This window comes from Ciona intestinalis, unplaced genomic scaffold (genome assembly GCF_000224145.3).
Source record: "Ciona intestinalis unplaced genomic scaffold, KH HT000133.1, whole genome shotgun sequence".
NCBI lineage: Eukaryota > Metazoa > Chordata > Ascidiacea > Phlebobranchia > Cionidae > Ciona > Ciona intestinalis.
In genome coordinates, this window is record NW_004190455.1 from 80,009 (window position 1) to 104,175 (window position 24,167).

Below are 24,167 nucleotides of genomic sequence, written 5' to 3' on the forward strand. Positions count from 1 at the left end.
AATCACCCACAAAGTAACATACATGGTAACTCGTAAGCTGGCATGAGGTGTTAAACCCGTGTGATAACGACTGTCGTTTTCCAGCCACGCGAGGATAAAGTAAGTTACATTCATTCATTCAATTAATTATTGTTTTTTTGTTCTTTATATTGTATATATTTTTGTAGTATATTTTTTGTTGCACTGTTTTTTTTCACTTTTTTTGGGTGGGGGATTATATTCTGTTAGTTTCTAACTTGTATTACACAACCCACGAAAGTTGTAAACTTGTGAGTTGGCACAAAGTATGTGAAGTTACCGCATGTGTTGCATAAAACATCCCTAATAGAACTCAAAGCTTTTTTCCTATTTTTTTTTTTACTGTGAGGACAAATTAATAAAATTTCAGTGCATTTTACTCTTATAGTATAACACACTACCCTTTTTTCGATGTTTTAAGGGCCAAGAGCAAAAGAAGCCAATGTTATTGGGAGCTACAGTAGATGAAGGAATGATATTTGTGGCGGAGGCGTTCCCAAATCCAATGGATGGTGCATCTTACAAAGCATTGCTGCTAGCTGTATTCAAACCAATGCATTATAATAAAGTGCTGGAGCAATACCCAGAGGTAAATTGGTATAATTATGTTCGGATACCGGTATATATATCTTTACCTTTGACAGTCATACAAAAAATTACTCACAAAATTTTATATGTGATAACCCGTAAGCTGGAACGAGTGGTATGAAACAGAACACCGGTGTTATAACGACTGTCGTTGCCCCGCCATGCGAGGATAAATAAGTAACATACATGGTAACTCGTAAGCGGGCATGAGGTCTATGAAACAGAACACCTGTGTTATAACGACTGTCGTTGCCCCGCCACGCAAGGATAAATAAGTTACATTCATGGTAACTTGTAATCGGGCACGAGGTGTATGAAACAGAACACCGGTGTTATAACGACTGTCGTTGCCCCGCCACGCAAGGATAAATAAGTTACATTCATGGTAACTTGTAATCGGGCACGAGGTGTATGAAACAGAACACCGGTGTTATAACGACTGTAGTTGCCCCGCCACGCAAGGATAAATAAGTTACATTCATGGTAACTTGTAATCGGGCACGAGGTGTATGAAACAGAACACCCGTGTTATAACGACTGTAGTTGCCCCGCCACGCAAGGATAAATAAGTTACATTCACGGTAACTCGTAATCGGGTACGAAGTGTATGAAACAGAACATCCGTGTTATAACGACTGTCGTTGCCCCGCCATGCGAGGATAAATAAGTTACATACGTGGTAACTTGTAAGCGGGCACGAGGTGTATGAAACAGAACACCCGTGTTATAACGACTGCCGTTACCCCGCCATGTGCGGATAAATAAGTAACATGCGTGGTAACTTGTAAGCGGACACGAGGTGTATCAAACAGAACACCCGTGTTATAACGACTGCCGTTGCCCCGCCATGCGAGGATAAATAAGTAACATGCGTGGTAACTTGTAAGCGGACACGAGGTGTATGAAACAGAACACCTGTGTTATAACGACTGCCGTTACCCCGCCATGCGAGGATAAATAAGTAACATACGTGGTAACTTGTAAGCGGATACGAAGTGTATAAAACAGAACATCCGTGTTATAACGACTGTCGTTGCCCCGCCATGCGAGGATAAATAAGTAACATACGTGGTAACTTGTAAGCGGGCACGAGGTGTATGAAACAGAACACCCGTGTTATAACGACTGCCGTTACCCCGCCATGCGAGGATAAATAAGTAACATGCGTGGTAACTTGTAAGCGGACACGAGGTGTATCAAACAGAACACCCGTGTTATAACGACTGCCGTTACCCCGCCATGCGAGGATAAATAAGTAACATACGTGGTAACTTGTAAGCGGGCACGAGGTGTATAAAACAGAACACCCGTGTTATAACGACTGCCGTTACCCCGCCATGCGAGGATAAATAAGTTACATACGTGGTAACTTGTAAGCAAGTGGTGGAAAAGAACATCTATGTTATTGCGACTTCTGTTGCCTTGGTATGTTAAAATAGATAAGTTACATACGTGGTAACTCGTAAGTAGCAAGATACATACAAAATACCCTACAGTAGACTACTATATACAGACTGGTATTTTGTCATACTTAGTGTACAGAACCTGGATGCGACAACAGAGAGAATCTGAACCACCTCGCCACAGAGTATTTGTTCACTTGCCCACAACGAAAGGCGCTCAACTCTACAGCACTTGACAGATGGTGGTATATACTCAACCAAACGTGGTCGTTCTATGTAAGCGTGGATTAGATATATAATAAGATCAAAGTGTGGATGGCCAATAGCTCATCAAACATAGACTAAAAAGTTCAAAACCAATCAGCTACAAGCTGCATATGTGGTAACTCGTAAGTGGGCAAAAAGTTTATGAAAAAAAATCCTGTGTTATAACGACTGTCGGTGCACCGCCATATGAGGACAAATAAGTTGCATGCATGGTAACTCATAAGCGAACACAAGGTGTATGAGACAGAACACTCTTGGCATAATGACTGTCAAGGATAAATAAGTTACGTTCATTTAGCACTGCTAAAATCCCCTTTAAATTCCAGGAGGTATGGGAGCAGCCGCAGTGTTTCTACCGTGTATGTCACGCTGCAGAGTTGGCTTATTTATTCAATGTTGAACCTCTAACAACATTTGAATATACAGAAGAAGAAAAAGTTTTATCCGAACGTTTTGCGTGGTATTGGACCAACTTTGCTAAACGCGCACATCCAAATGGAAAGGTAATGACTTTAAATATAGTAGGGTGGGGGGAGATTGGGTATCTTTAGCACATAATATCTAAGTATCCTGATCGTGTTTTAAACAATTAACAACGGCCTATGGGAGTCGTGAGGATATGGTTTTATAATTCTTTGAATGTTTTTTGTTTACTACCAAATGGGACAAAAAATTGGAATGAAAAGGTGTCCCATTTTCCCCACCCTACTATACAAATATATCTAACTGCTGTTGTGTCTATATGCACAGTTTTCTATTTGTTTTTTGATTAAAGACAACTCAATATGAGTTAATTAATGCTGTATTGAAGTATATTTAGCAGTCATGTTTTATACACAACTTCCGCTAAAGTAGTTTTAATCTATAGCGTGTTTTGCCGACTTTGCCTCGTTGCTAAATACCTTCTTTTCAATGTTTTATTTAATCTGTTTTTCGCAATCGTGTTAAATTTTACCTTAACCTACATTAGTAAATTTGATTTAATTAATCAATCGTGGATTATTATGTGTGTTATGTTTAATATCGCATATTCTATTCCACCAGACAAGCAAGTACGAATTAACCTCGGAAAACGTACAAGAAACCCAATGGCCACAGTTTAACAACAATGGTGGAGCAAACTACCAAGCTTTACAAATACGAGCAGCGGGAGATTTTGTGATGGATCGACCTTATGAAGAAATTTGTCGTTTCTGGGATGAACTAGACGCATATGCTGAACATTACTGAGGTTTATAACATTTCAACGGCTAATCTGGTATGAAAAAAACATAGCTTATTTTCGGACAACTTGTCGGACTTTATCAGTTAATGAAACCACAATTCAACCATAAAATAAGTGTAATTTTTCAATGTTTTTTATAAACAAATATGTATTTTGTAACCACTAGAAAGATATGCAGATCCGAAGTTTATTCAATGTTTTAATGCAGCAATATTTTCATAAAGTTGAACTTCTGAATAATTATAACATTGTAATGTTTTCAACTTTAAACGAAACATGACCTGTGTTTAATCTAATCCTTATACGTTTAATAAACGTCTGTTTTCAATGCAGCAACTTTGTGTCCAGTTGAACAACTTAATAACCGAAACATCTCAATGTTTTTAATCTTCAACAAATTGTATGAATGTTTATAAATATAATCCTTGTGGGGCGCCCTCATTCTTTCGGTAAAGAACATTTTCCTTGGACTTTTTGAAATCTTCACTCGTGACTTTCATTCTACGTTCTCTCAATGCAAGTAAACCCGCCTCGGTGCAAATTGCCTGTATATATATATAGGGGTCAGTGACTGTATATAACTATACGTAAAGTGTTTTTTATATAACATAGTAGTAAGAGCATAACATAGCTATGTGTATATGCAGATATAATATAAAGTTAATATAAGAGGGTAGTTTAAATTGCCAGTAAAAACACACGAGGTGTTTGAACCAAAACACCCGTGTTATAACTACTCTCATTTCCCCGCCATGTGAAGATAAACAAGCATAACCTTGATATCGGCCCCGGATAAATCATCTTTGGCTTGAACATGTTCGTCCACATTAACATCGTCGGAAAGCGTCATACGAGCTGTATGTATATTGAATATACGACGCTTTGTCTTCTCATCCGGCATCGGGAACTCAATCTTTCGATCAATTCGACCTGGATGAAAGTTGTTTCTTAATGTATTTGTATGGGATTGTGTGTGTATTGTGGTATATGGATAGGTGTTGCTTGTTAAAGTGTGTTTGGGTTTGCATGGATATTGCTTGTGAAGTTGTGGTTTTAATTTAAAATGTAAGGTTTAAAGGGGGTGCATCACAATAAAATATACTTTTTTAAACTATCAGTATAAATTAACTTATATAAAGTTAGTTAACAATTCAGTAATGTACTGAAATTAAAATCTGTGTAAAAAGTCAAGTGCAATGTAGTATTTTTCTACTCTTGATACAGTAGAATTCAGTTTCCCGACACTACTTTAATAAATGAAAAATAATAAAAAAAATTAAGAAAAAATTGTGCCGTATTTGAAAAGATTTTTCTTGTTTTACAAAAAAATACTGAATTTGTAAAGATTATTCATGTTACTGCATAACCAACTGCTGCATAAGCTTTATTTCAAAAGTTTAAATCATGGAAAGGCATTTTGTCTTTTTAATACGCATAAATAAATTTTTTTGCCGACTTAAAAAAGAATATTCTTATTCAATCAATACCTGCTCTGATCAGCGCTGGGTCGAGCGAGTCAATTCTGTTCGTCGCCATGATGACTTTAACATCGCCCCTCGAGTCAAAACCATCAAGTTGGTTCAATAACTCTAACATCGTACGCTGTATCTCACGTTCACCACCAGAGTTAGATTCGTATCTTTGGAAAAACAATGTATTATATTAATGGAATCAATAAATGATTTTATAGCGGTTAATATTGTTGTAGGATTATATTGGCGTTGAATTTGCATAAGAATTAAAAAAAAAATCGTTTTAAGGTGGCTGTACACAGTATCCGGAATTCGTCCGTTTTGGCTGTTTTGTCCGGATTTCGCTGCCGCATGCGGAACTCGGTAATAGGTTTGCATACGACTTCGCAAGCGAATTCGCATGCTGGATACTGTGTACAGCCACCTTTAGAAGAATGTAAAAAAGTTTCAAAATGAAAAAAAAAAGAATTTTTAGAGTTTTTTACAAATTCTTTTGGGGAATTTGTAAGAGGGGGCTACACCACTTCCTATGCTTATGATAGCTTTGGCTAACATCCATAGTTCTATGAACTTCTATGTTCTTGCATTACCTTTTAAAACCCTTGACAGCTATATTACCAAACATGGCACCTATACTCCTGCATTACCTCTTAGTACCAATGGCATCAATCTCATCAATAAACACAATGGATGGCGCATGCTCCTCTGCCACACGGAATAATTCCCTCACAAGTTTAGGTCCGTCACCGAGGTATTTCTGTATCAACTCTGACCCAACCACACGTAGAAAGGTCGCCGATGTTTGGTTGGCTACAGCTTTCGCTAGCAATGTTTTACCTGGATCGCGGTTAAAAGAATGATGTAACTGATTTTTTTGTGCGAGGCAAGGACAGTCGTTATAACACGAGTGTTCTGTTTCATACACCTCGTGCCCGCTTACAAGTTACCACGTATGTAACTTATTTATCCTCGCGTCGTGGAGCAACGACAGTTGTTATAACACGGGTGTTCTGTTTCATACACCTCATGCTCGCTTAGAAGTTACCACGTATGAAACTTATTTATCGTCGCATGGCGGGCAACGACAGTCGTTATAACGCGAGTGTTCTGTTTCATACACCTCGCGATTACAAGATACCACAGATGTAAGCAGTTCATTTTTTATAATTAAGTACATACCGGTTCCAGGGGGTCCATACAAGATCACACCTTTAGGAGGTTTAATCCCCATTTCTTCGTAATACTCGGGGTGGGTTAATGGCAGCTCCACAGATTCCTGTTAAAAATCCGATAATAAATCATAAATACCAAATATTACAATCTAACACCTATACTTCAGGCGCCAAACCTGGGGTGGCAGGGTAGGCAGGCCAACCCAGGAAATTTCTGCACTGCATTAAAAAATAAGTTCAGGGACAATAAGTTGAATGACTAATAACTATTCCTGCCTCTCTGTATTAATGGAAAAAGGGGGACCTGTGCTTATACAATAACAGAACAGTCGTGTTATAACAACTGTCGTTACCCTGCAATGTGAGAATAAACAAGTTACATTCATTCATCTCTACCTCCAATAGATTGATTTGATGATGTCCTAATGTTATTTTTTCTCACCTTTATTTCAGTAATCTGTGTATCCAGCCCCCCGATATCAGCGTATGATTCTTTCGGAGCTTTTTCAAGTTTCATCACGGTCACGAGAGGATCAACATCATCTCCGAGGAAACCAACAACTGCGTGGACCTGAAATGTACCATAGTTTGTGAGGAAAAAACAAGCAAATATATTTAGTACTCAAATGCTTAACAAAAAACTACTTTTTTTATGTAAAAGTTTTTTTAAGTTTTTTAAAAATTAATCTTGCTGCGAAGGTTAACACAGGCTTACTTCAAATAAACCCTGAAAATGTGTTTGAAAAGTATGGAATAAAAAAGTATAGGTGTTGAGCCATGGGCTTAGAAACCCTGGGCAACAGTAAGGCCTGCAAACCACTTTTCCCCTTGCTGGGTTAGAACAAGATCACCATAACAATTATACCTTATGTGAAAATTACATTGAATGTCTTGCTTAACGTCACACACAACTACAAAATTAGCAGTATCTAGCGTCGAAACCATAAACTCTAAGTTTGGCAGATTTGAAAAACACTTTTCCCCTTGCCAGGTTAGAACATGATTACAGCTTATGAGCAAATGCCGCCAAGTGTCCAGACACACACACCTACTAAGACATAAGTATCAAGCCATAATATGATTACCACTTGCCCTTTACCTTATGATTCATGAGCACTGTACATCCTGGTTCCAGCAAATCTTTGTCAACAAACGACAAGATGCTAACGTAATGTTCGGATCCCACAGAAGTTGAAACAATGGCGTGATTTTCATCGATAATTTCCTCCAGCGTTCCAACCGACATGGGAGAACCTCTCAAATCATCGACTTTTGTGCGTTCTTCCTGGAGAAGAATAAACGCATGATTAGAAAGCAATACACAACCATAGGCACTAAATATGAGTGGCATGATAAGCAGATTTACTCTGGAATTTGATACACTGTATTAATCAATAAAGAATTAAACTATACAAACAAGCAAAGCCAAAGCATTCGCCACATTATTCAATTCCATTTGTTTTAAGTAGCATAAACCTTTTATTTTATTGAAAAAATGTGTTTTTTTTCTGTGAAAGTCACTTAAATTGGTTTAAACCAACCTCTTGCTTTTCTTCTTGTGGCTTGAGGCGCTCCTGGTTCCTGATGTATTCCTCCTCCATTAAAAGATAATCCTTGATGCGTTCTTGTTTTAAAAGACGAAGCCGACACCGGGTATGAGGAGTTACTGTGTTTGAATGAATGTAACTTATTTATCCTCGTATGGCGGGGCAACAACAGTCAGTATAACGTGGGTGTTTGTTTCATCCCCCTCATGCTAGCTTACGAGTTACCACAGATGTAACTTATTTATCCTCGCATGGCGGGGAACGACAGTCTTTATAACACAGGTGTTCTGTTTATACACCTTTTACTTCTATTATTACTTATGTAAATTTGCTAGTGATTATGATTTGTATAATATTCATTTTTAAATTTGAGAATGTGCATATTTATACAATGTTGGGGTAAATCAAGCTTGAACCCCATGCCCTCGACAAGGACCTCGCCCATATAGAATACAATGTAAATTAAGTCATGAATTACCACTGGGCAACTTGTTAGCGGCATCTGGTCCTTTTGCCTTCTTTCTACGTTTACCAACTCTTGTCGGCAGAGGTCGTTCATATTTCTTTTTCTCTTTCCCCTTGTCCCCTTTCTTGTTATCCCCGGCACCATTCCGGCCTCCCCCACTTTGATTTTGGCCCTGAGGGGAAAAAAGGAAAATCAACCAACCACCCCAGCATACAATATAATAGGCCAAAACAATTTACCAAAAACTAAGGGAATTTTTTTTTAAATTCAACTACTACTAACTTATCAGATTAAAAGTTAATTTTTGCAGGAATTTTAGGCCTTTATATTTTTGAGCTAATTTATTAAGGTTTAACACAGCAGTATTTATCATAAACAGAAAATTACAAACGAACATCCGCGCAAGCCATTCTTCTCAATGTGGACCACTCATAAAATTTAATAATAAAATAAAAAATAAGGCACTAGTGAAGAATCCCCCGGTACATAGAAGAATAGGCTGGCGGAAAGTGTTAAAAATTGATGGTTGGCGGTTAATTGGTTAAGGGGTTAGTGGTTATAGGGGTTAGTGGTTATATGGGTTAGTGGTTATATGGGTTAGTGGTTATAGGAGTTAGCAAATAAGGGGGGAAGACTCTTCACTAGCACCAATAAATTAAGGTGTAGCTTACTGGACAAAACCTAAAATTCTGTAAAAAAGTTGCCGATTTTGTGCAAACGAACAAAGCACTCAGCAGTTTGAAGTTTTGTTAAATAAAATTATCCTTAATAAATAAAAACAAAAATAATAAATAACATTACCATTGAATAGGTCCACCGGAAAAGCTTTCAAATTAATTTCGTAAATCGTCGATAAATTCAATTCAATACAAAAACTAGAAATGACAATGCGCAATTAAAACCATTGATGCGTAACGCGTTTTTTTTATTTCTATGGATAGAGAATTCAATTATCTATAGAGAACATATAATATGATTTGTAAATGGGGTGCTGGTAATATTGCAAAACCCACTGAAGTTACGTACAATTAAATATTGGAGAAATTGGGGTTTACTACACCGGTCAAAATACCTTTATGAATCGATATACCACTAATTTAGTCTGGCAAAGTGGCAAAGTGGTTAGCTCGTCGCCTTTAACCTAAAGGTAATGGATTCAAGTCTTGTCGCTGCTACCATTGTGGGCGTATGTGTCATTAGGCAAGACATTTTAATGGCAATTGCTCCAACTCAGTGGTCACATAAGGGCTGTGCAAACTTTTAGCCAAACAAAAAAAAATCCCTCAAAATAATAATCCACAAAGTTACATGTGGTAACTCGTAAGCGAGCACGAGGTGTACGATAGAGGACATCCGTGTTATAACGACGGTCGTTGTCCCGGCACGTGAGGATATTTATAGAACTTCATTTAATTTGCGCCTTTAGCGTATAACCGCGGCGCCGGACATTACATTACACTGCTCGCCGTAACTTTTTTTGCAAATGAAAATAGATTCCGGATATTTTTCTACCAAGTAACAAAATTTACCTCTTCGTCCAGTAATTCTTAGAGTTAAAACGACATGCTATTAACAAACATGCAATAACTTTTTACAAAGCAGTATGACAATCCAAATCAGTAATGTTCACTATACAACGTAACACAATTTATATTCGGTCTGTTTATTCTCAGGCCTAAAGTTCCCGTGTATTTATTTTTGGACAGGCGTTTAATTATATCACTCGTCTGTATACACAGTCATCACACACCGGCGACATCGGAGTTATTTAAGCTTATAAACCACGTTAGTAAAATGAATTACACCGGAACCTATCCTAATATTGCTACGTATACGTACTTCCGATGAGGTATTTATATGACACTGCCTTTACCGTTTTAAATCATATATAAAGGACTGTATATGCAGTTTTACCCATCACAGTTGTATTGTAATAGCATATAAGACTGTAGCTGTGTGAATAAGATTTTTGCTCCGAAAAGGTCTGTCTTTCCGTACGAACTTATATGTAATAGAGCACATGTGTTTTAAAATGCACGGTAAAGTATATATCTCAGACTATTGCAAAAAATAATTTAGGCGTTAAAAAAGTCTAGATATTTTGAAATTATATAGTGTTTAAGGGCGATTTACGGTATTTAAGATTAGTATTTAATAGCGCGTGAAATTATTTCTTTGTGTAATATTCTTTCTGCTTTGTTTTGCACTGCTTTTCATCAACAAGGAAACGCCAATAACAATTACGTCGAATTGTTTTGCTCAACACATCATCGTGTAACGTCACATGTGTATACAGAGGTAGCCTGTTGTTTTGATATTTATTCTACTTGTTGCATCGATTGCCGACCGTAGTCTGCAATAATGCCTCGTGAAAGAATTCTGTGCGTTTTCTCCGCCCTAGGATTCGCTGCATGTGCCTATCAATACACTGTGTTTGGTTTGGCTGACAAAGTAAGAATGCCAGGGGCAGGTATGGATGAAACTAATGCTATGATTTAACCTAACTATTGCTTGTATAGAAGCCCTCTGTTTCTTTTAGTGGCTGAATGCAGTAAGTGGTAAATTAATAAACAAATGAATGTAACTTTTTTATCCTTGGCGGGGCAACGACAATCGTTATAACATGGGTGTTCTGTTTCGTACACCTTGTATAATCGCTGATGAGTTACCATGTATGTAACCTGTTTATCCTCGCATGGCGGGGCAACGACAGTTGTTATAACACGGGTTTTCCGTTTCATACACCTTGTGCACCTATACGAGTTACCACTTGTGAAACTCTGTGAGAATTGTCTTTCTAGCCCAAAGTCAAATATAAACGATATTACTGATGGTATACGTAACCATGGGTGCTGAGAGTCTCCGAAACGAGATTCTACTAATCATTGGCGTATAATAAATACTAAACTAAATTATCCATTCACTTGCTTTCATTCAAACATTGACTTGCTTAAGGAAACACGCCCACAATGGTAGCAGCCACAGGTCCATAACCTCGGATTACAGGCAGTTGTACTAACTGTATGATTTTCTATGTATTACCACACTAATGTTACAGCAAATCATAATCAAAGTGTTTAAACTGCTAATCATTTATTTACTTATCCATTCATGCATTGCCAGGATGGTACGAAAAATCAGCTGCCGAAGTCGCCAAGAAATTTCCTCTTAAAAATGACCCGAGCGAAGTTATGGTAAGACTGAAAATTCCGGATCAATAAATTTTGCGAATCTGACCCTGATCTGGTGCTTTTTAAATTGAACGATTCTTGTGTAAAAAAAATAAAGTCAAGGTCTCACCCACAAAGTTACAAGCGTGGCGATTAACTGGTAAGCTAGTACAAGGTGTATGAAACAGAACACCCGTGTTACATCGACTGTCGGTTTCTGGCTTCGTAGAAATTAATAAATTACACATATTCTATCGGGTGCTAACGTAATTAACAGACAAAAATCAAGACCAACCAATGGTCTCAATATATCGTAGGCCTAAGTAATATTCCCAAAAAAAACATTACATTCCAGGTTGGTACGGCTTGGGTTTTCACTTTCCTTCCCAACTTATTGTCGACTTTATATTTGTTGACGGCTCAACGACAACGACGAATATTCCCGCAGGTATTTTACTTCGTAACACATAGTTTATCAACCACGCAAGTTATAATGCGGGTGGTGTTCCGTTTCTAAGCCTGTGTGCTTGCTTATAGTTAGTTATCTGATTAGTTGTGTTACTGTATAACTAATAACCTCTACAGCCCATTAGTGACCATTACCATCATCCGTTTTTTTTAAGACCCCAAAGCCTATAAAAGCTTACGAGTTCGTGGTGGTTAGTAATAACAGACAACTTTATTTATTAGTGACTCCTGGGTTGAATCTTAGTAATGCATGTAGGCGTATGTAAAGTAACTGGCCAAAAAACACGGTGGCAGCAATGCAGCATCGCCCCTTGTATCCGTTGGTTAAAGGTAAGCGCTAAAAAAACTGTCACAATATTTACAAGGTTTTACTTATGTGAAGGTTTTCTACATTGTGTACTGTGTGAATACACTTCTTACATTAGCATGGACTTTCACATACGAACGTGGATTACATCTCATGTCGACCATGATTGTTGGCAGCGTATGTGTACTTGGTGCAATACAACTTTACATTGGCATCAAACACTTTAAAGAATTTCACATCTCAGCTCCAGGTACAAGTTGTATTAAAGGTGGACAATATTTGAGATAATTCGAATTCACTTTCAGAGAAATTTAAATGGTGGCTGCAACGTGTTGTGCTGAACAGCGTCGCTCTCACGACCACGTGGTCGTTCGTAGCCTTGCCTTCCACCGTTAGTTATCTTCTAATCTACGAAAGATCGAACCAATCCGAAACCGCCATTTTGAAAGGTTGGTCGTAAATAATATAATAGGTTGGGTAAGATGTTACATGTTTTCATGGTGTTTCTATCGTCCCATTTGGTAGTCAACGAAAGAATATTTACAGAATTATATTACCGTGTCCTTACGACTTTAAAAGATATGGTGCTACGAAAACCTAACAGACAAAAAACAAGTCCGACCGTTTGTTGTATTCGATATATATTTCCCAAATGGCATCGCCAGCCTCTTTTTTAAATGGCAACTCTGAAGAGCGTTGTTAATTATTATACTATATATAAATCATTTGATTTGTTATAGGATTGATGAACGTGGATACAGCGACATCTATCGGATTGTGTTTGTTGGCGATAGGACAGATAACTTGGACATTGCTTGATTTTCTAATTGTCCCTGCATATACTTCGATAGTAACATCAGTTTATCCAGTGTTGGTATTCGGGGGGTTCGGGCTTGCTTTGTCTAACTTTGAGCACGGTATACGCTTTCTATTGTTGCTTTATGACGTCATATTAACATGATTATAACAGGTTTTAATCGTCATAATATCTTTTGTTTGGTTGTTGGAATCGTTGCTTCGATATCGATGATCAAAAGGAAACGAATCCATGAGAATTCGACTCCAAAACAAGAATAGACGAAAATATACAATAATTGCTACTATATTATTTATACTGTATATCCTGGAAAACATTCGTACAAACTATTATTTATTCTATTCTACAAGGGGAGCCATGGTAATTAAGCTATAATTGGTCTAATACAACAAACTGCGCTATACTTATTGTCTCTTCAAATGCTTTGCTCAAACTTCTGCGTAAAATAAACAGAGTCTGCTGTAATCCTACAAACCACAACAAACTATTAGCAAGCACAAAAGCTTATAAAACAGAACACTACCCGCATTATAACTTGCGTGGTTGATAAACTGTGAACTATAAAGTAAAATACCTGCGGGAATATTCGTTGTTGTCGTTGAGCCGTCAACAAATATAAAGTCGACAATAAGTTGGGAAGGAAAGTAAAAACCCAAGCCGTACCAACCTGGAATGTAATGTTTGGTTTAGAAATATTACTTACGATATATTGAGACCATTGGTTGGTTCTGGATTTTTGTATGTCACTTACGTTAGCACTAGATGGATAAATGTAGCTTATTAATCCTGGCGTGATGGCGGAAAAACTGTATTTCTTTACACAAGAATCGTTCATCTCTATGAACACCAGATCAGGGTGAGATTTCTGATATATTTAGACTTACCATAATTTCGCCGGGGTCATTTTTAAGAGGGAATTTCTTGGCGACTTCGGCAGCTGATTTTTCGTACCATCCTGGCAATGCATGAATGGATAAGTAAATAAATGATTAGCAGTTTAAACACTTTGATTATGATTTGCTGTAACATTAGTGTGGTAATACATAGAACATCATACAGTTAGTACAACTGCCTGTAATCCGAGGTTATGGACCTGACGCTGCTACCATTGTGGGCGTGTTTCCTTAAGCAAGTCAATGTTTGAATGAAAGTATCCTCACGACTCCCATAGAGCGTTGTTAATTGTTTAAAACACGATCAGGATATTTGAATATTATTTGCCAAAAGTGTCCCATGTTCCTCATACATTGTACTTTCTGTATGTCACAAAATCCTACCCACAAAATGTTATCTCAATATTTTTATTTAATAATAAATACAAAAGAATTCACAATTAAATTGCGCACAGAAATAAACACTTTATATTCGTTCAGACAACCATATTGCAGCTAAACATCCTGCTTGTATGGTCTGCTTTAACACTTGATACGCTGGTGCGTTAACAGCCCCATGTTCCAAACCAGTGTCATGATGTTCCATTTCTTCGTCGCGAAATTGTTTAATTTTTTTCAACAGGTGATCACGATATTCGCTTTTATCATTAGAGTCTAATAAATACCGGAGTTGTCTGTTTGGAAAGATTAAAAATATGTTACTGAAACATAGTAGGGTGGGATTCCTTTGGCACATAACATGCAAATATATCCTGATCATGTTTTGAACAATTAACAACGGTCTATGGGAGTCGTAAGGATACGGTTTTATAATTCTTTGAATGAAAAAAGCATCCCATCTTCCCCCACCCTACTATATATTCCATAAATCTGATCTAGCACTCATAAAAGCACAAATAAATGTCCCCCATTTACCTGCATACCAAGGCATTAGGCAATAGTAGTTGTGTAACACAGGTGTTCTGTTTCATAAACCTTGTGCCCGTTTACAAGTTACCAAGGGACTTTGATTCTATTCAAATTAGAGACTGACGAAACCATTTAGGTGCAAAATATATCTTATCAAACAATTGGTGGAATTTTATTTTGTCTGTTGCGTTTTCGTAGCACCATATCCTTATTTAACTTGTGGGTGATAATATAATAAAAACATTAAGAACTAACTTATTATAATGGTCAGTAATTGATTCCTCCACTGCTACTGTACAAGCCATTGCTGCTTCCTTTCCAATCAAAGCAGTTCCTGCACCTAATGCGAATCCTGCCCCAACCATGGGTGTGAATACATTCAACATATGAAGTGAAATAATTTAGTTTTATACAATCTATTCTACACCAAGGTAGCTGAATATTAACTACAGTTTTAAAACACAGGGGAGGCAGGGATAGTTACACACATTTCTGTGAAACAAATCTAACTCTACTTATTGGTTATAATGTTTACTGATTAATGCAGTGCAGAAAATTGGGGTTGGCCTGCACACCCTGCCACCCCAGGTTTGGCGCCTGACAATATTAATACAAATAAAAATTTTAAAGGCTAAGATCTTTTAAATTAAAAAAGGTGAAAATTACCAAAAGGGTTAATTGAATAAATTGATTTGGTCAATGATTTTGGATTAGTCTGCATTTGACTATTTCTGGTAGTAACAGTTTATATAAAGAAGTTGTAAATTTAAAATATTAATTTACCCGCAATATTCCATAACGGATGTAGCACAGTTGGTCGTACTCTGTATTCAGAAATCATATTTGTGAATGTTTGTAAATGATCTTTTTCTTGGTCCCACATATGCTATGAGTGAAACATTAAATATTGAACAAAATATTTTTAATGTTAAACTACTACGTGCACGACAACAGCAATTGCTCCAACCCAGTGGTCACTAGTGGGTTGTTCAAATTGTCAGCCATATAGAAAAACAATCGCCCACAAAGTTACATGCATGGTTACTCCTAAGCGAGCACCAGGTGTATGAAACAGAACACCCGTGTGCCGTGTTATAACGTTTGTTATTTCCCCGTCATGCAATGATAAATTATGTTACACACATTTTACTGAACCTCTATTTTATGCAAAACTTATAGTCCAAGTTACCTGAATAGTTGGCCCAACGTCAGTTTTGCCCAACACAGCCATTTGCCCGGCGTATATTCTGTCAGCACCAAACTCACCTAAAACAAACATTGTATGAATAAATGTAACTTGGTTTATCCTCGCATGGCGGGGCAACAGCAGTCATTATAACACAGGTGTGAAAAAATGAGCGCCCACTTGTGAAAAAAGAAAGTGATGATCTGTTAATGAGTCGTAACTGTTCTGTTCTATACACCTTGTTGGACTTCTAATGAAAAAAAGTGTGCATAAGCATAAATACATTGTGTAATTTTTAAATATATCAAACACATCTTCACTGACCTGCATGATCTACACGAATAAAACGTGAATAAACTTTCCTGGTTGCAGGATCCAACGATTGGAATGAGACATTCCGAACCCCCAAGTTACATCGAGTTTGTATTACCCTACTAAGTTTAAACAGGGCCATAGTTTATAGCTGGAAGCCTGGAATCATAAAATAATTTATGTTTTAGATATCTTTTTCTTCGAATGAATGTAACTTATTTATGCTCAAATGGCGGGACAACGACAGTCGTTATAACACGGCTGTTCTGTTTGATACACCTCGTGCCAACTTACGAGTTACCACGTATATGTAACTTTGTGGTAATTGCTTTTTATACGTAATACAAAGGAGGGAATTTACAGCAATACAGTGCAAGAAACTTATTGTTAAAAATATAACTGCCGAGGTCCTAAATAATGTACTAAAAAACACGAATAGAAAAATACCGGTAAAACGTGCAGACTTGAATCTCTGTTTACATTTATTATTAGGAGTGTGGTGGTTATTAAACATGAAAACATTTCTGAAAAGTTTGAGTTTAAAGGAAACGTTGGGCTCTTACTTTTTGTAAAAAAAATGTTTTGTCATTTTCTTGTTTCAGGAAATTGGTTTCCTGTATTGAGACCGCTGTCAGTGTTTGAAGGTATCACGTCAGTTAATATTCAAAATTATTATTGTTTGAATGTACAACATAAAACAGTGGTTTTATTAAAGGTAAATCAAAGCCCTATAATACAAATTAAATTTACTTTTATGAATGAATGAATAAATTTAAATATATAAATTAAAAAATTATATTATGTGCCATTTTTGCTGCAAAATTACAGAGTGAATAAAAATCAATGCCCATGGCCTTATGTAGGTTGAAAAGTTGTTCACAATAACAGTCAACAAGTATTGCACAAACATCAAGTATCTATGGTTTATATACCGCTATCAATTGGAAAAGTAAAATAACTTGAAGGATTTGGTTCAACTGTATTTGGATTAATGGTCCTCTCAGCGAAGTGCATTTGATTATTATTACCAACTATAAACACTGTTTGCATCCGTGTACCATAATCTGGATACCCAGATATCATAACTGAACAATACAGCTTTAAAAACTCCTCAGGCAAGTGAGAACCAGACTGCTTTTTTACAAGTGCGTCGGGATAAATTTGTGTTTTATCTGACAGAACATCGGTGAATAAATTGTCCATTAAACCTTTAGTTGAACTGGTTGGGTTTTGAATTACCTTACAAAATTTGACGCTGCCATGATCAACTTTCCGCCATTTTGTTCCCAAAGTAGAGCAAGCGAGAGCATAAACGCCATCATCTAAAATGAGTGGGGAGCTACTATCATGTGTTCCAAAGTAGCTCTAACATTCAAGTTTTGGCAGTTATTAGTGAACTGGCCCCCAACAAAATGGTGTGGTCTATGTTCACGAGACATGAGTGTGCTTGCTATATAATCATGTGGATTCATTTCATTCTCTAAAAAATTCCGAACAATAAACCCTCGCGACACTTTATCGGTAAAAGCGTCTTCTTTTGGAGTCAAATAATTGGTGAGAAAAGCAAACTTTCCCTGCTTGTTGACACCAAACCATGTCCCTCCCTTCACACCAGGCTGTAGGTCCACACCACATAATATGTTTGGGTTGTCGGCAAGAAACCCTGCTGGCTGCGTTGGTCGATTAAGATATTCGTCTCGGTTCGCGGCGATTATCAGTTTATGCTTCGCTGTACAACTCTGGTTAATTTGGAAGAAAACTATGCACATAATATTCAATTAAACATCTAAGCCTGTTCATTGTAGAGTGGAAAAAGATATTAATTGAATGCTTATTCAAATGGTTTCAAAAGTAGATATTTTAAAGTTTTATATATTATACTGTTGCAGTAGTTCTTAACCTTTTAAAAATAACATAATTTAATAGCAAAACTTTGGCGACCCAACTTCCGAAACTACATTTCACACAACTTTTGTAAGCATGAAATAAAATGATTTAACTTTTACAATAACATTCAAAAGGGTTTGTGAACCACTGTAGTAGGCGACCCAACCAAATCAAATTTTGACCATTTGTTGAGAAACACTGGATTAAATAATAAAGCCAAAGCATTGAAAATTTAAGCATAGCAATCTGTATGTTGTCCAAAGACTGAAGATTATAATAAACTAGTTTCTTTAGTAAGTACAAGTCCACCCCTTGACTAAGTTTAGTCCAATAAAACCACTTCTATTGCTAGCCCTATTGATATACAGTGAACTTAATGCTGTTTCAAACATAAAGTGAACTTGCACTAAACACGGGGACGCATAATAAACAACACAAATTAAATAAACTAAACCAACATTTTATCAACCAATTGATTAATTGAATTTAAAGTCTTAGAATCCGGGAAAACATTTATCATGTTTTTTCCGTCTTCGCAACACTTAGCGAGGTCTGGGTCCAACGGAATTCGAGCCAAGAAATCTAATCCTTCTTGTTTTGCTAAAGCTTCGCCCCCACCTTGCGAAAACACTAACGAGCACTCAGAACAGTGAGGACAGACAAACCCGCACATATTCTCAACAACCCCTATTATAGGGATCGATGTTTTTCGTCAGAATGTCAGTTCTCGACGAACGTCCGACCATAGATACCTAAACATATGTTTAGGTATCTATGGTCCGACACAGCAACTGGTTTGTTTACAGCCGACCACATACCTACGTCACTGATTAAAATTCGTTTAATGACGTCATATATTTTCCAAGTGGCGATTTAGCGTTGAACAAAATACACACATGTCATGTACATTGGATAATATGGTTCATGTACAAACTCATTTTAGTGTTGTTGACAACATTGTTAACCGTAATGTTCTCACTTTCGTTGTATTTCAGCTCATTGTTGCTTTTCGTCAAGTAATGCCCCTATAGATCATATTTGGTAAAAACTTAACAGTAGAGTCCTACTTTTGTTAACCACTGAGCTATACATATAAATATGCATAGTTCAATTTGGTTAACATATGTTACTAAATGTGCACGTATGTTTGTAGAGCGCTCGGCCATAAACCAGAAGAAATGAGCTCGAGGCTCGACGCTGCTACTGATGTTGAAGTTTATGCTTTCTTCCCTTATAGGCTGTCCATACTGTCAACCATGCAGGAATAATGGGAAAATATATAATCACCCACAGAATTATATGTACGCGGTAACCCGTAAGCGGGCACGAAGTGTATGAAACAGCCTCGCGGAGATAAATAGGGGATTCATAATTTCATATATTAGTTTACCAGCGATATATTCCTTTAGTAATTTAGTTAAACGCACCGTATGCAATGAATTCATACTGAGTGACGTGCAGTGACAGCAACAATAGATTACGTCAATAAAGTTTCCCAATTACTAAAGGAAAAGGAAAGTGTGGGCGAGTTGCAGTCCAGGTGCCCGCCTCCACGTGTCCCGAGCTCTATATCACGCTTAGCCTGATCCGACTCCAGTAGAACGCTAACGACTCCTAGGTCGACAACTCAGTTTATTCGACCAACAACGACGAACGACATCACGCTACAGAAAATAGTAAGAACAGCAAGTATTACAGGGCTGAATAACTGCCTCCCCGCAGAATAACTGATGGAAGGGCTTATACAGCGGAAAGCCTGTGCGCGAATACAAAGGCGAGAAGAAATATTTTACACCAAGGCAGATTTTCAGCGTTGTAATACTAAATAAATAACAACGGTCTATGGGAGTCGTGAGAATACGGTTTTATAATTCTTTGATTTTTCTTTGTTTTCTACCAAATAGAAAGTAAAAATAGAACGAAAAAATTTCCTTTCCTAAACAAATGAATGTAGCTTTATACTTTATCCTCGCGTGGCCGGAAAACGACAGTCGTTATAACACGGGTGTGCAACTCGCGCCAGCTTACGAGTTACCATGTATGTTACTTTGTGGGTGATTTTTTATTATTTGTTATGTATGGCTGATAATTTTAACAACCCATTAGTGAAAATATACTCCTCATTCGTGTCGCGTTAAATATATGCAGGTTGGGGTAAGATGAGATACGTTTTAATTCTTTTTATCGTCCATTTGGTAGTAAACAAAAATATATACATGGAATTCCACGACCGTATTCTTGAGACTCTAAAAGAGCGTTGTTAATTGTTTAAAACTCGTTCAGGAATTATAGGATTTCAGTATAGTGCAGAGGTGGGGAAAGACGGGACTTCGCGTAAGGCGTGCCTTTTTTAATTCTTCTTTTCCGGTACCGCATTTAATAATAGACGAAAATCAATGATACAGTATTATTCGACAATATTCTCACGGTCCAACAAAGTGCCCGGCAAGAAGACAACAAAATGCCGTCATGTGATGATTAATAACTTGGTGATTAATAAGCGGTGATTAATAACTTGGTGATTAATAAGCGGTGATTAATAACTTGGTGATTAATAAGCGGTGATTAATAACTTGCCGAGTTACCCCGTCATGCGATGGTAATTAAAGATCATTTTCAAAAACTGCTTGCTTTATTGTGAACAGTTATGTTTTTTCCAATTGTTTTTGTTTGGTAAAGGCCCTTATACATCCTTTATCTAGAATTTATTATGTTCGACGATTATCGTTGTATCATAACTGTATACACCATGTGCTACTAAATACGCAGCAAACAAAACCTAATCCAATTATAATAATGTACCAACATGATATATATTGTGCCAATATCTAGCACCATCAGTCTGTTATTAAAATACGCTTAATTGCCAAGTTGTTACAATTAACTATACTTTAACATAACGCAGATTACTGTAGGGGTTATTTCGATTACTATTGGTCATTATGAAGTGCATTTGGTTTGTGTTGCTTGTAGAGGTTATCAGCGTAGTTGATTCACGTAAGTTGTTTACGTTAAAGTTAGAAAAAATAGTTATTAAACAAAATTAACAACAGATCGACCGCTGACCAACGGGGGGAATTATGAACTCTCTTCGTTTTCCACGAAAGCTAAATCAATGGCAGAGGTGATCTACATGATGTGCTTGCCCAAAGTTCCGGATTACGTTAACGCAACAGCAAGACCGAGCAACCCATCTTTGCCCCACAAGTTCAACCTGACCATTCTTGAAATTAAGAAACTCAGCTTTATAGTTGAAATAGAGCGAGTTGACCAAGCTACAGGGTGGGATTGGATGCCGATAACTGTGGATTGGTCCTCGTATATAGGTACGAATGTTAAACTATTCCATGATCACTAATTGTAACAGTTTCATTTAGCTTAATATTAGATTATTATTTATTATTATCCTTTTTCTCAAAGGTAATGGAACGGTTTATCGGAATCTGATCCTTTGGTTCCCTGATGCTGCAGATATAAGAGGAATGAACCGTAACACAGCATCGAAGTCCTGCATTGACAATGGCGGTCGATTGGTGGATATTGTGGATAAAGCGATGTACGACGTGGTTTATAACTACAGTCGACAAACCATCGTATTCGGATCAATTCCTTGGGTTGATATTTGGCTCGGTTCAAGTTACAACCCAGCGGTAAGGCTGGAATACACACATATGGCATTACACTAATACACTTAGGCGGTGCGTTCTTCACATATGTGTGTAAAACAAATACACTTTACCCTTTAAACGGAAATAAACAACCTAAATATGTGCCAGAAGTAGCGCTGCTTTGTATTTACGATGTTTTCCTCAACCAAGCAAAATGTTTGTTACGTAATGGTAGGGATTCACACGTGGATTCATTGCATTCACAGAAATAAAAAAGAGTAGAACGCGCAACTGCCCAAAACCGTGATATATTCTTTTTTCTATTCACGTGACCGCCAACTCCGTCCCCATTTTCCTTCGTCTCCATTGTAAAAGATAGGCGCATAGTATTTTTGGAAGGTTTTACCTGTTTATTTTAAAAACTATACCAACTATTCAAGTTTATTAGGCCAGTTTAGTTATTTAGTAGGGTAACGCTTACAGTTTACCATTTGTTTAGGAAATTTAATTATTTAATAAAATTAGATAAAAATTTTAAACAAACGATTTGTAAGAAATATATATATATTAGAAAATAGTTGTTTTACACTATAACTTTAAATTAAGTCAAAAAACGAAGAAAAACTACATAAAACGTCATCGACTCCATTGACTACAATAGCAAACGGGAACGACCCGCGAAAGAGAGAGAGTGTATCACCTCTCTCCTTTGCCGACATTGTAGATGCGCCTTCTATTCTTTTTTATTTCTGTGATTGCATTATAATAGCCATTGTTTAACCTGTCAAATAAATGCGACATAATCGCGATTCAAACTTTGATTAGTTGCGTCATAATAGCATTTTTAACCTGTAGGTAGGATCTCGAAAACAGGTGTATATTTAACCCTTTAGGGACGAGATATATTTTAACAAATTTTCCATTTTTGACCGACTGTCACATATTGCTCTCTAGCGCCACAGGTGTTCGTGCTGGCGAAAAATTATTAATTAGACTTTTGTTCTTTGGAAAAATTGCTACAAGATTGTATTTTGATTTTTTTGATGTCGTCATCAAATTTTGAATAACGTCATCAGAAATTTTGTATTTATGTGTAATTTGGGTTTTTAGGTAAAAAACATAAGGAATCTATTGCAAAGTTGATTCCGGGTATGTTTACTACCTAACTAAAATGATTGTTTGAATTGGTGACGTCAAAGGGATCAATTACGTCACTTATAACCTGATGACGTCATTTTTTGAAAGTTCATTATCGCTAAAATAAGTTTACAATATAGTTTTCCTGCAAAAAAAATAATCTATTTTTACATTCATATTTAGTCGAAAATTATCTCCACGGTTTAATTAACAGCGAAACAGTTCACGCGAAAATTGTTACTTTTCGCGCCAAAGCCGTTCATCGCTAGCGATCATGGGCAGAGTAGAAACTACTTCTAATCGAAATTTTGTCGCTCGCATCGCTAGCGATGAAGGAAGTGACGTCAGAAAATCGCCAGCCTCTCTCGAATCGCCAGCCATCGGCGCCAGTGTGAACCCGCTTATGTGGTTTATTCATATTTTTAAAAAACAGATATAGTAGGGTAGGGGAAGACGGGACACCTTTAGCACATAATATCCAAATATCCTGAATGTGTTTTAAACAATTAACAACGGTATATGTGAGTAGTGAGGATACGGTTTTATAATTCTTTGAATGTTCTTTGTTTACTACCAAATGGGACGATAAAATGGAATAAAAAGGTGTCCCATCTACCCCCACCTACTATATTAAAGCGTTTTACAAAATCATTTCGAAAAATTATTCTCAATTAAATGTAAACTTTTAGCGTCTAGAATTTAGTTTCCCAAGTTGAGAAGTTCTGTTATTTATCAACAGACTGATACAGTGACGCAGAGCAACGGGAAACCTGGTTATCATGGAGATTGGATCCCTGGTTATCCGTGGAGAGGAAGTAGATACGAGACGTACACCGGATTGTTGCTTGACATCAAACCACCAGGTTACACCAGCACCCACCACGGAATGTTTAATTATCGCCCGACATGGGATTCTGCGGCCGTTACACAATTATGTTCAACTAACCTAATATAACTTAGTTAGCATAAGTTGGATGGCGAATGAATTAATATTTGAATGGATGAATGTAACGTATATACAAGGGTCGAATTAGTAGCGTGAAATAACAAAAAAAACATCTGGAGTAAAAAATTATTAATATTTTAAAAATAAAATTGAGAAGGATATTCGGTTAAATGTTTAAAAATATCTCCCAGCGTAAAATTGGTTATTTTCTATGAAGCAAACGCATTTTTAATCCTAACAAGTTAAATGTAAATTTTATTGTGATAATAATCGACGCAACAATTGCTTCTATGTTGCAACAATGACTAAGCATTTAATGGGGATTTCCCAATAAAGAGAACGAATATAAGAAAACTTTTTTCCTTTGAC

At 36.9% G+C, this 24,167-nt stretch overlaps 5 protein-coding genes across 6 annotated transcripts in view; 3 read left to right on the top strand and 2 right to left on the bottom strand.

Moving 5' to 3' along the window:
* Positions 1–3,833, top strand: part of LOC100175778 (crystal protein-like) — a 4,670-nt gene extending 837 nt beyond the window's left edge. Inside the window, exons 3-6 of the mRNA XM_002121754.5 lie at positions 440–607; positions 2,142–2,285; positions 2,603–2,779; positions 3,321–3,833. Coding sequence (XP_002121790.2) covers positions 440–607; positions 2,142–2,285; positions 2,603–2,779; positions 3,321–3,506 — 675 coding nt within the window. The 3' untranslated portion in view covers positions 3,507–3,833. The remainder of the gene's footprint in view (positions 1–439; positions 608–2,141; positions 2,286–2,602; positions 2,780–3,320) is intronic.
* Positions 3,602–9,132, bottom strand: LOC100182082 (26S proteasome regulatory subunit 4). The gene is made up of 10 exons (XM_002127830.4): positions 8,960–9,132; positions 8,171–8,330; positions 7,687–7,811; positions 7,245–7,430; positions 6,588–6,716; positions 6,153–6,249; positions 5,621–5,810; positions 4,989–5,140; positions 4,277–4,431; positions 3,602–4,046 (listed from the first exon to the last, which is right to left on the bottom strand). Exons 1-10 carry the CDS (start codon positions 8,960–8,962, stop codon positions 3,912–3,914), a joined length of 1,332 nt encoding a protein of 443 aa, XP_002127866.1. The 5' UTR covers positions 8,963–9,132; the 3' UTR covers positions 3,602–3,911.
* A 1,302-nt stretch (positions 9,133–10,434) lies between these two features.
* On the top strand, positions 10,435–13,390 carry LOC100179749. Its single transcript, XM_002127887.3, has 7 exons — positions 10,435–10,628; positions 11,282–11,352; positions 11,684–11,776; positions 12,179–12,353; positions 12,409–12,552; positions 12,844–13,020; positions 13,074–13,390. The coding sequence occupies exons 1-7, from the start codon at positions 10,520–10,522 to the stop codon at positions 13,178–13,180; spliced, it is 876 nt and encodes a 291-aa protein (XP_002127923.1). The 5' UTR covers positions 10,435–10,519; the 3' UTR covers positions 13,181–13,390.
* An 815-nt stretch (positions 13,391–14,205) lies between these two features.
* Positions 14,206–17,107, bottom strand: LOC100177404 (5-demethoxyubiquinone hydroxylase, mitochondrial-like). 2 transcript variants are annotated; one of them, XM_002127922.5, is made up of 6 exons: positions 16,784–17,107; positions 16,233–16,379; positions 15,912–15,988; positions 15,506–15,608; positions 14,978–15,074; positions 14,206–14,487 (listed from the first exon to the last, which is right to left on the bottom strand). In XM_002127922.5, exons 2-6 carry the CDS (start codon positions 16,360–16,362, stop codon positions 14,280–14,282), a joined length of 615 nt encoding a protein of 204 aa, XP_002127958.1. In that variant the 5' UTR covers positions 16,363–16,379; positions 16,784–17,107; the 3' UTR covers positions 14,206–14,279. The 2 variants fall into 2 exon arrangements, with proteins under 2 accessions (XP_002127958.1, XP_026694755.1); XM_026838954.1 differs by lacking the exon at positions 16,784–17,107 and adding an exon at positions 16,668–16,749.
* Positions 17,108–20,737: 3,630 nt separating this feature from the next.
* On the top strand, positions 20,738–24,161 carry LOC100185967. The gene is made up of 4 exons (XM_002121821.4): positions 20,738–21,104; positions 21,161–21,433; positions 21,528–21,757; positions 23,592–24,161. The coding sequence occupies exons 1-4, from the start codon at positions 21,050–21,052 to the stop codon at positions 23,805–23,807; spliced, it is 774 nt and encodes a 257-aa protein (XP_002121857.1). The 5' UTR covers positions 20,738–21,049; the 3' UTR covers positions 23,808–24,161.
* The last annotated feature ends 6 nt before the right edge of the window (positions 24,162–24,167 follow it).

Bases quoted from the DNA above. Each gene is read 5' to 3' on its own strand.
- LOC100182082 (XM_002127830.4), bottom strand. The intron at 7,431-7,686 runs GTTGGTTTAAAC...ATTCTTCTCCAG, and splicing joins CACAAGAAGAAAAGCAAGAG to GAAGAACGCACAAAAGTCGA. The intron at 5,811-6,152 runs GTATGTACTTAA...ACCGCGATCCAG, and splicing joins GTATGGACCCCCTGGAACCG to GTAAAACATTGCTAGCGAAA.
- LOC100179749 (XM_002127887.3), top strand. From the start codon at position 10,520: ATGCCTCGTGAAAGAATTCTGTGCGTTTTCTCCGCCCTAGGATTCGCT. The intron at 11,353-11,683 runs GTAAGACTGAAA...ATTACATTCCAG, and splicing joins ATGACCCGAGCGAAGTTATG to GTTGGTACGGCTTGGGTTTT. The intron at 13,021-13,073 runs GTATACGCTTTC...TGATTATAACAG, and splicing joins TTTGTCTAACTTTGAGCACG to GTTTTAATCGTCATAATATC.
- LOC100177404 (XM_002127922.5), bottom strand. From the start codon at position 16,362: ATGGCCCTGTTTAAACTTAGTAGGGTAATACAAACTCGATGTAACTTG. The intron at 15,609-15,911 runs GTAACTTGGACT...TTTCACTCATAG, and splicing joins ACGTTGGGCCAACTATTCAG to CATATGTGGGACCAAGAAAA. The intron at 14,488-14,977 runs GTTAGTTCTTAA...CTTTCCAAACAG, and splicing joins ATTACTGACCATTATAATAA to ACAACTCCGGTATTTATTAG.
- LOC100185967 (XM_002121821.4), top strand. From the start codon at position 21,050: ATGAAGTGCATTTGGTTTGTGTTGCTTGTAGAGGTTATCAGCGTAGTT. The intron at 21,105-21,160 runs GTAAGTTGTTTA...AATTAACAACAG, and splicing joins TATCAGCGTAGTTGATTCAC to ATCGACCGCTGACCAACGGG. The intron at 21,434-21,527 runs GTACGAATGTTA...TTTTTCTCAAAG, and splicing joins GGATTGGTCCTCGTATATAG to GTAATGGAACGGTTTATCGG.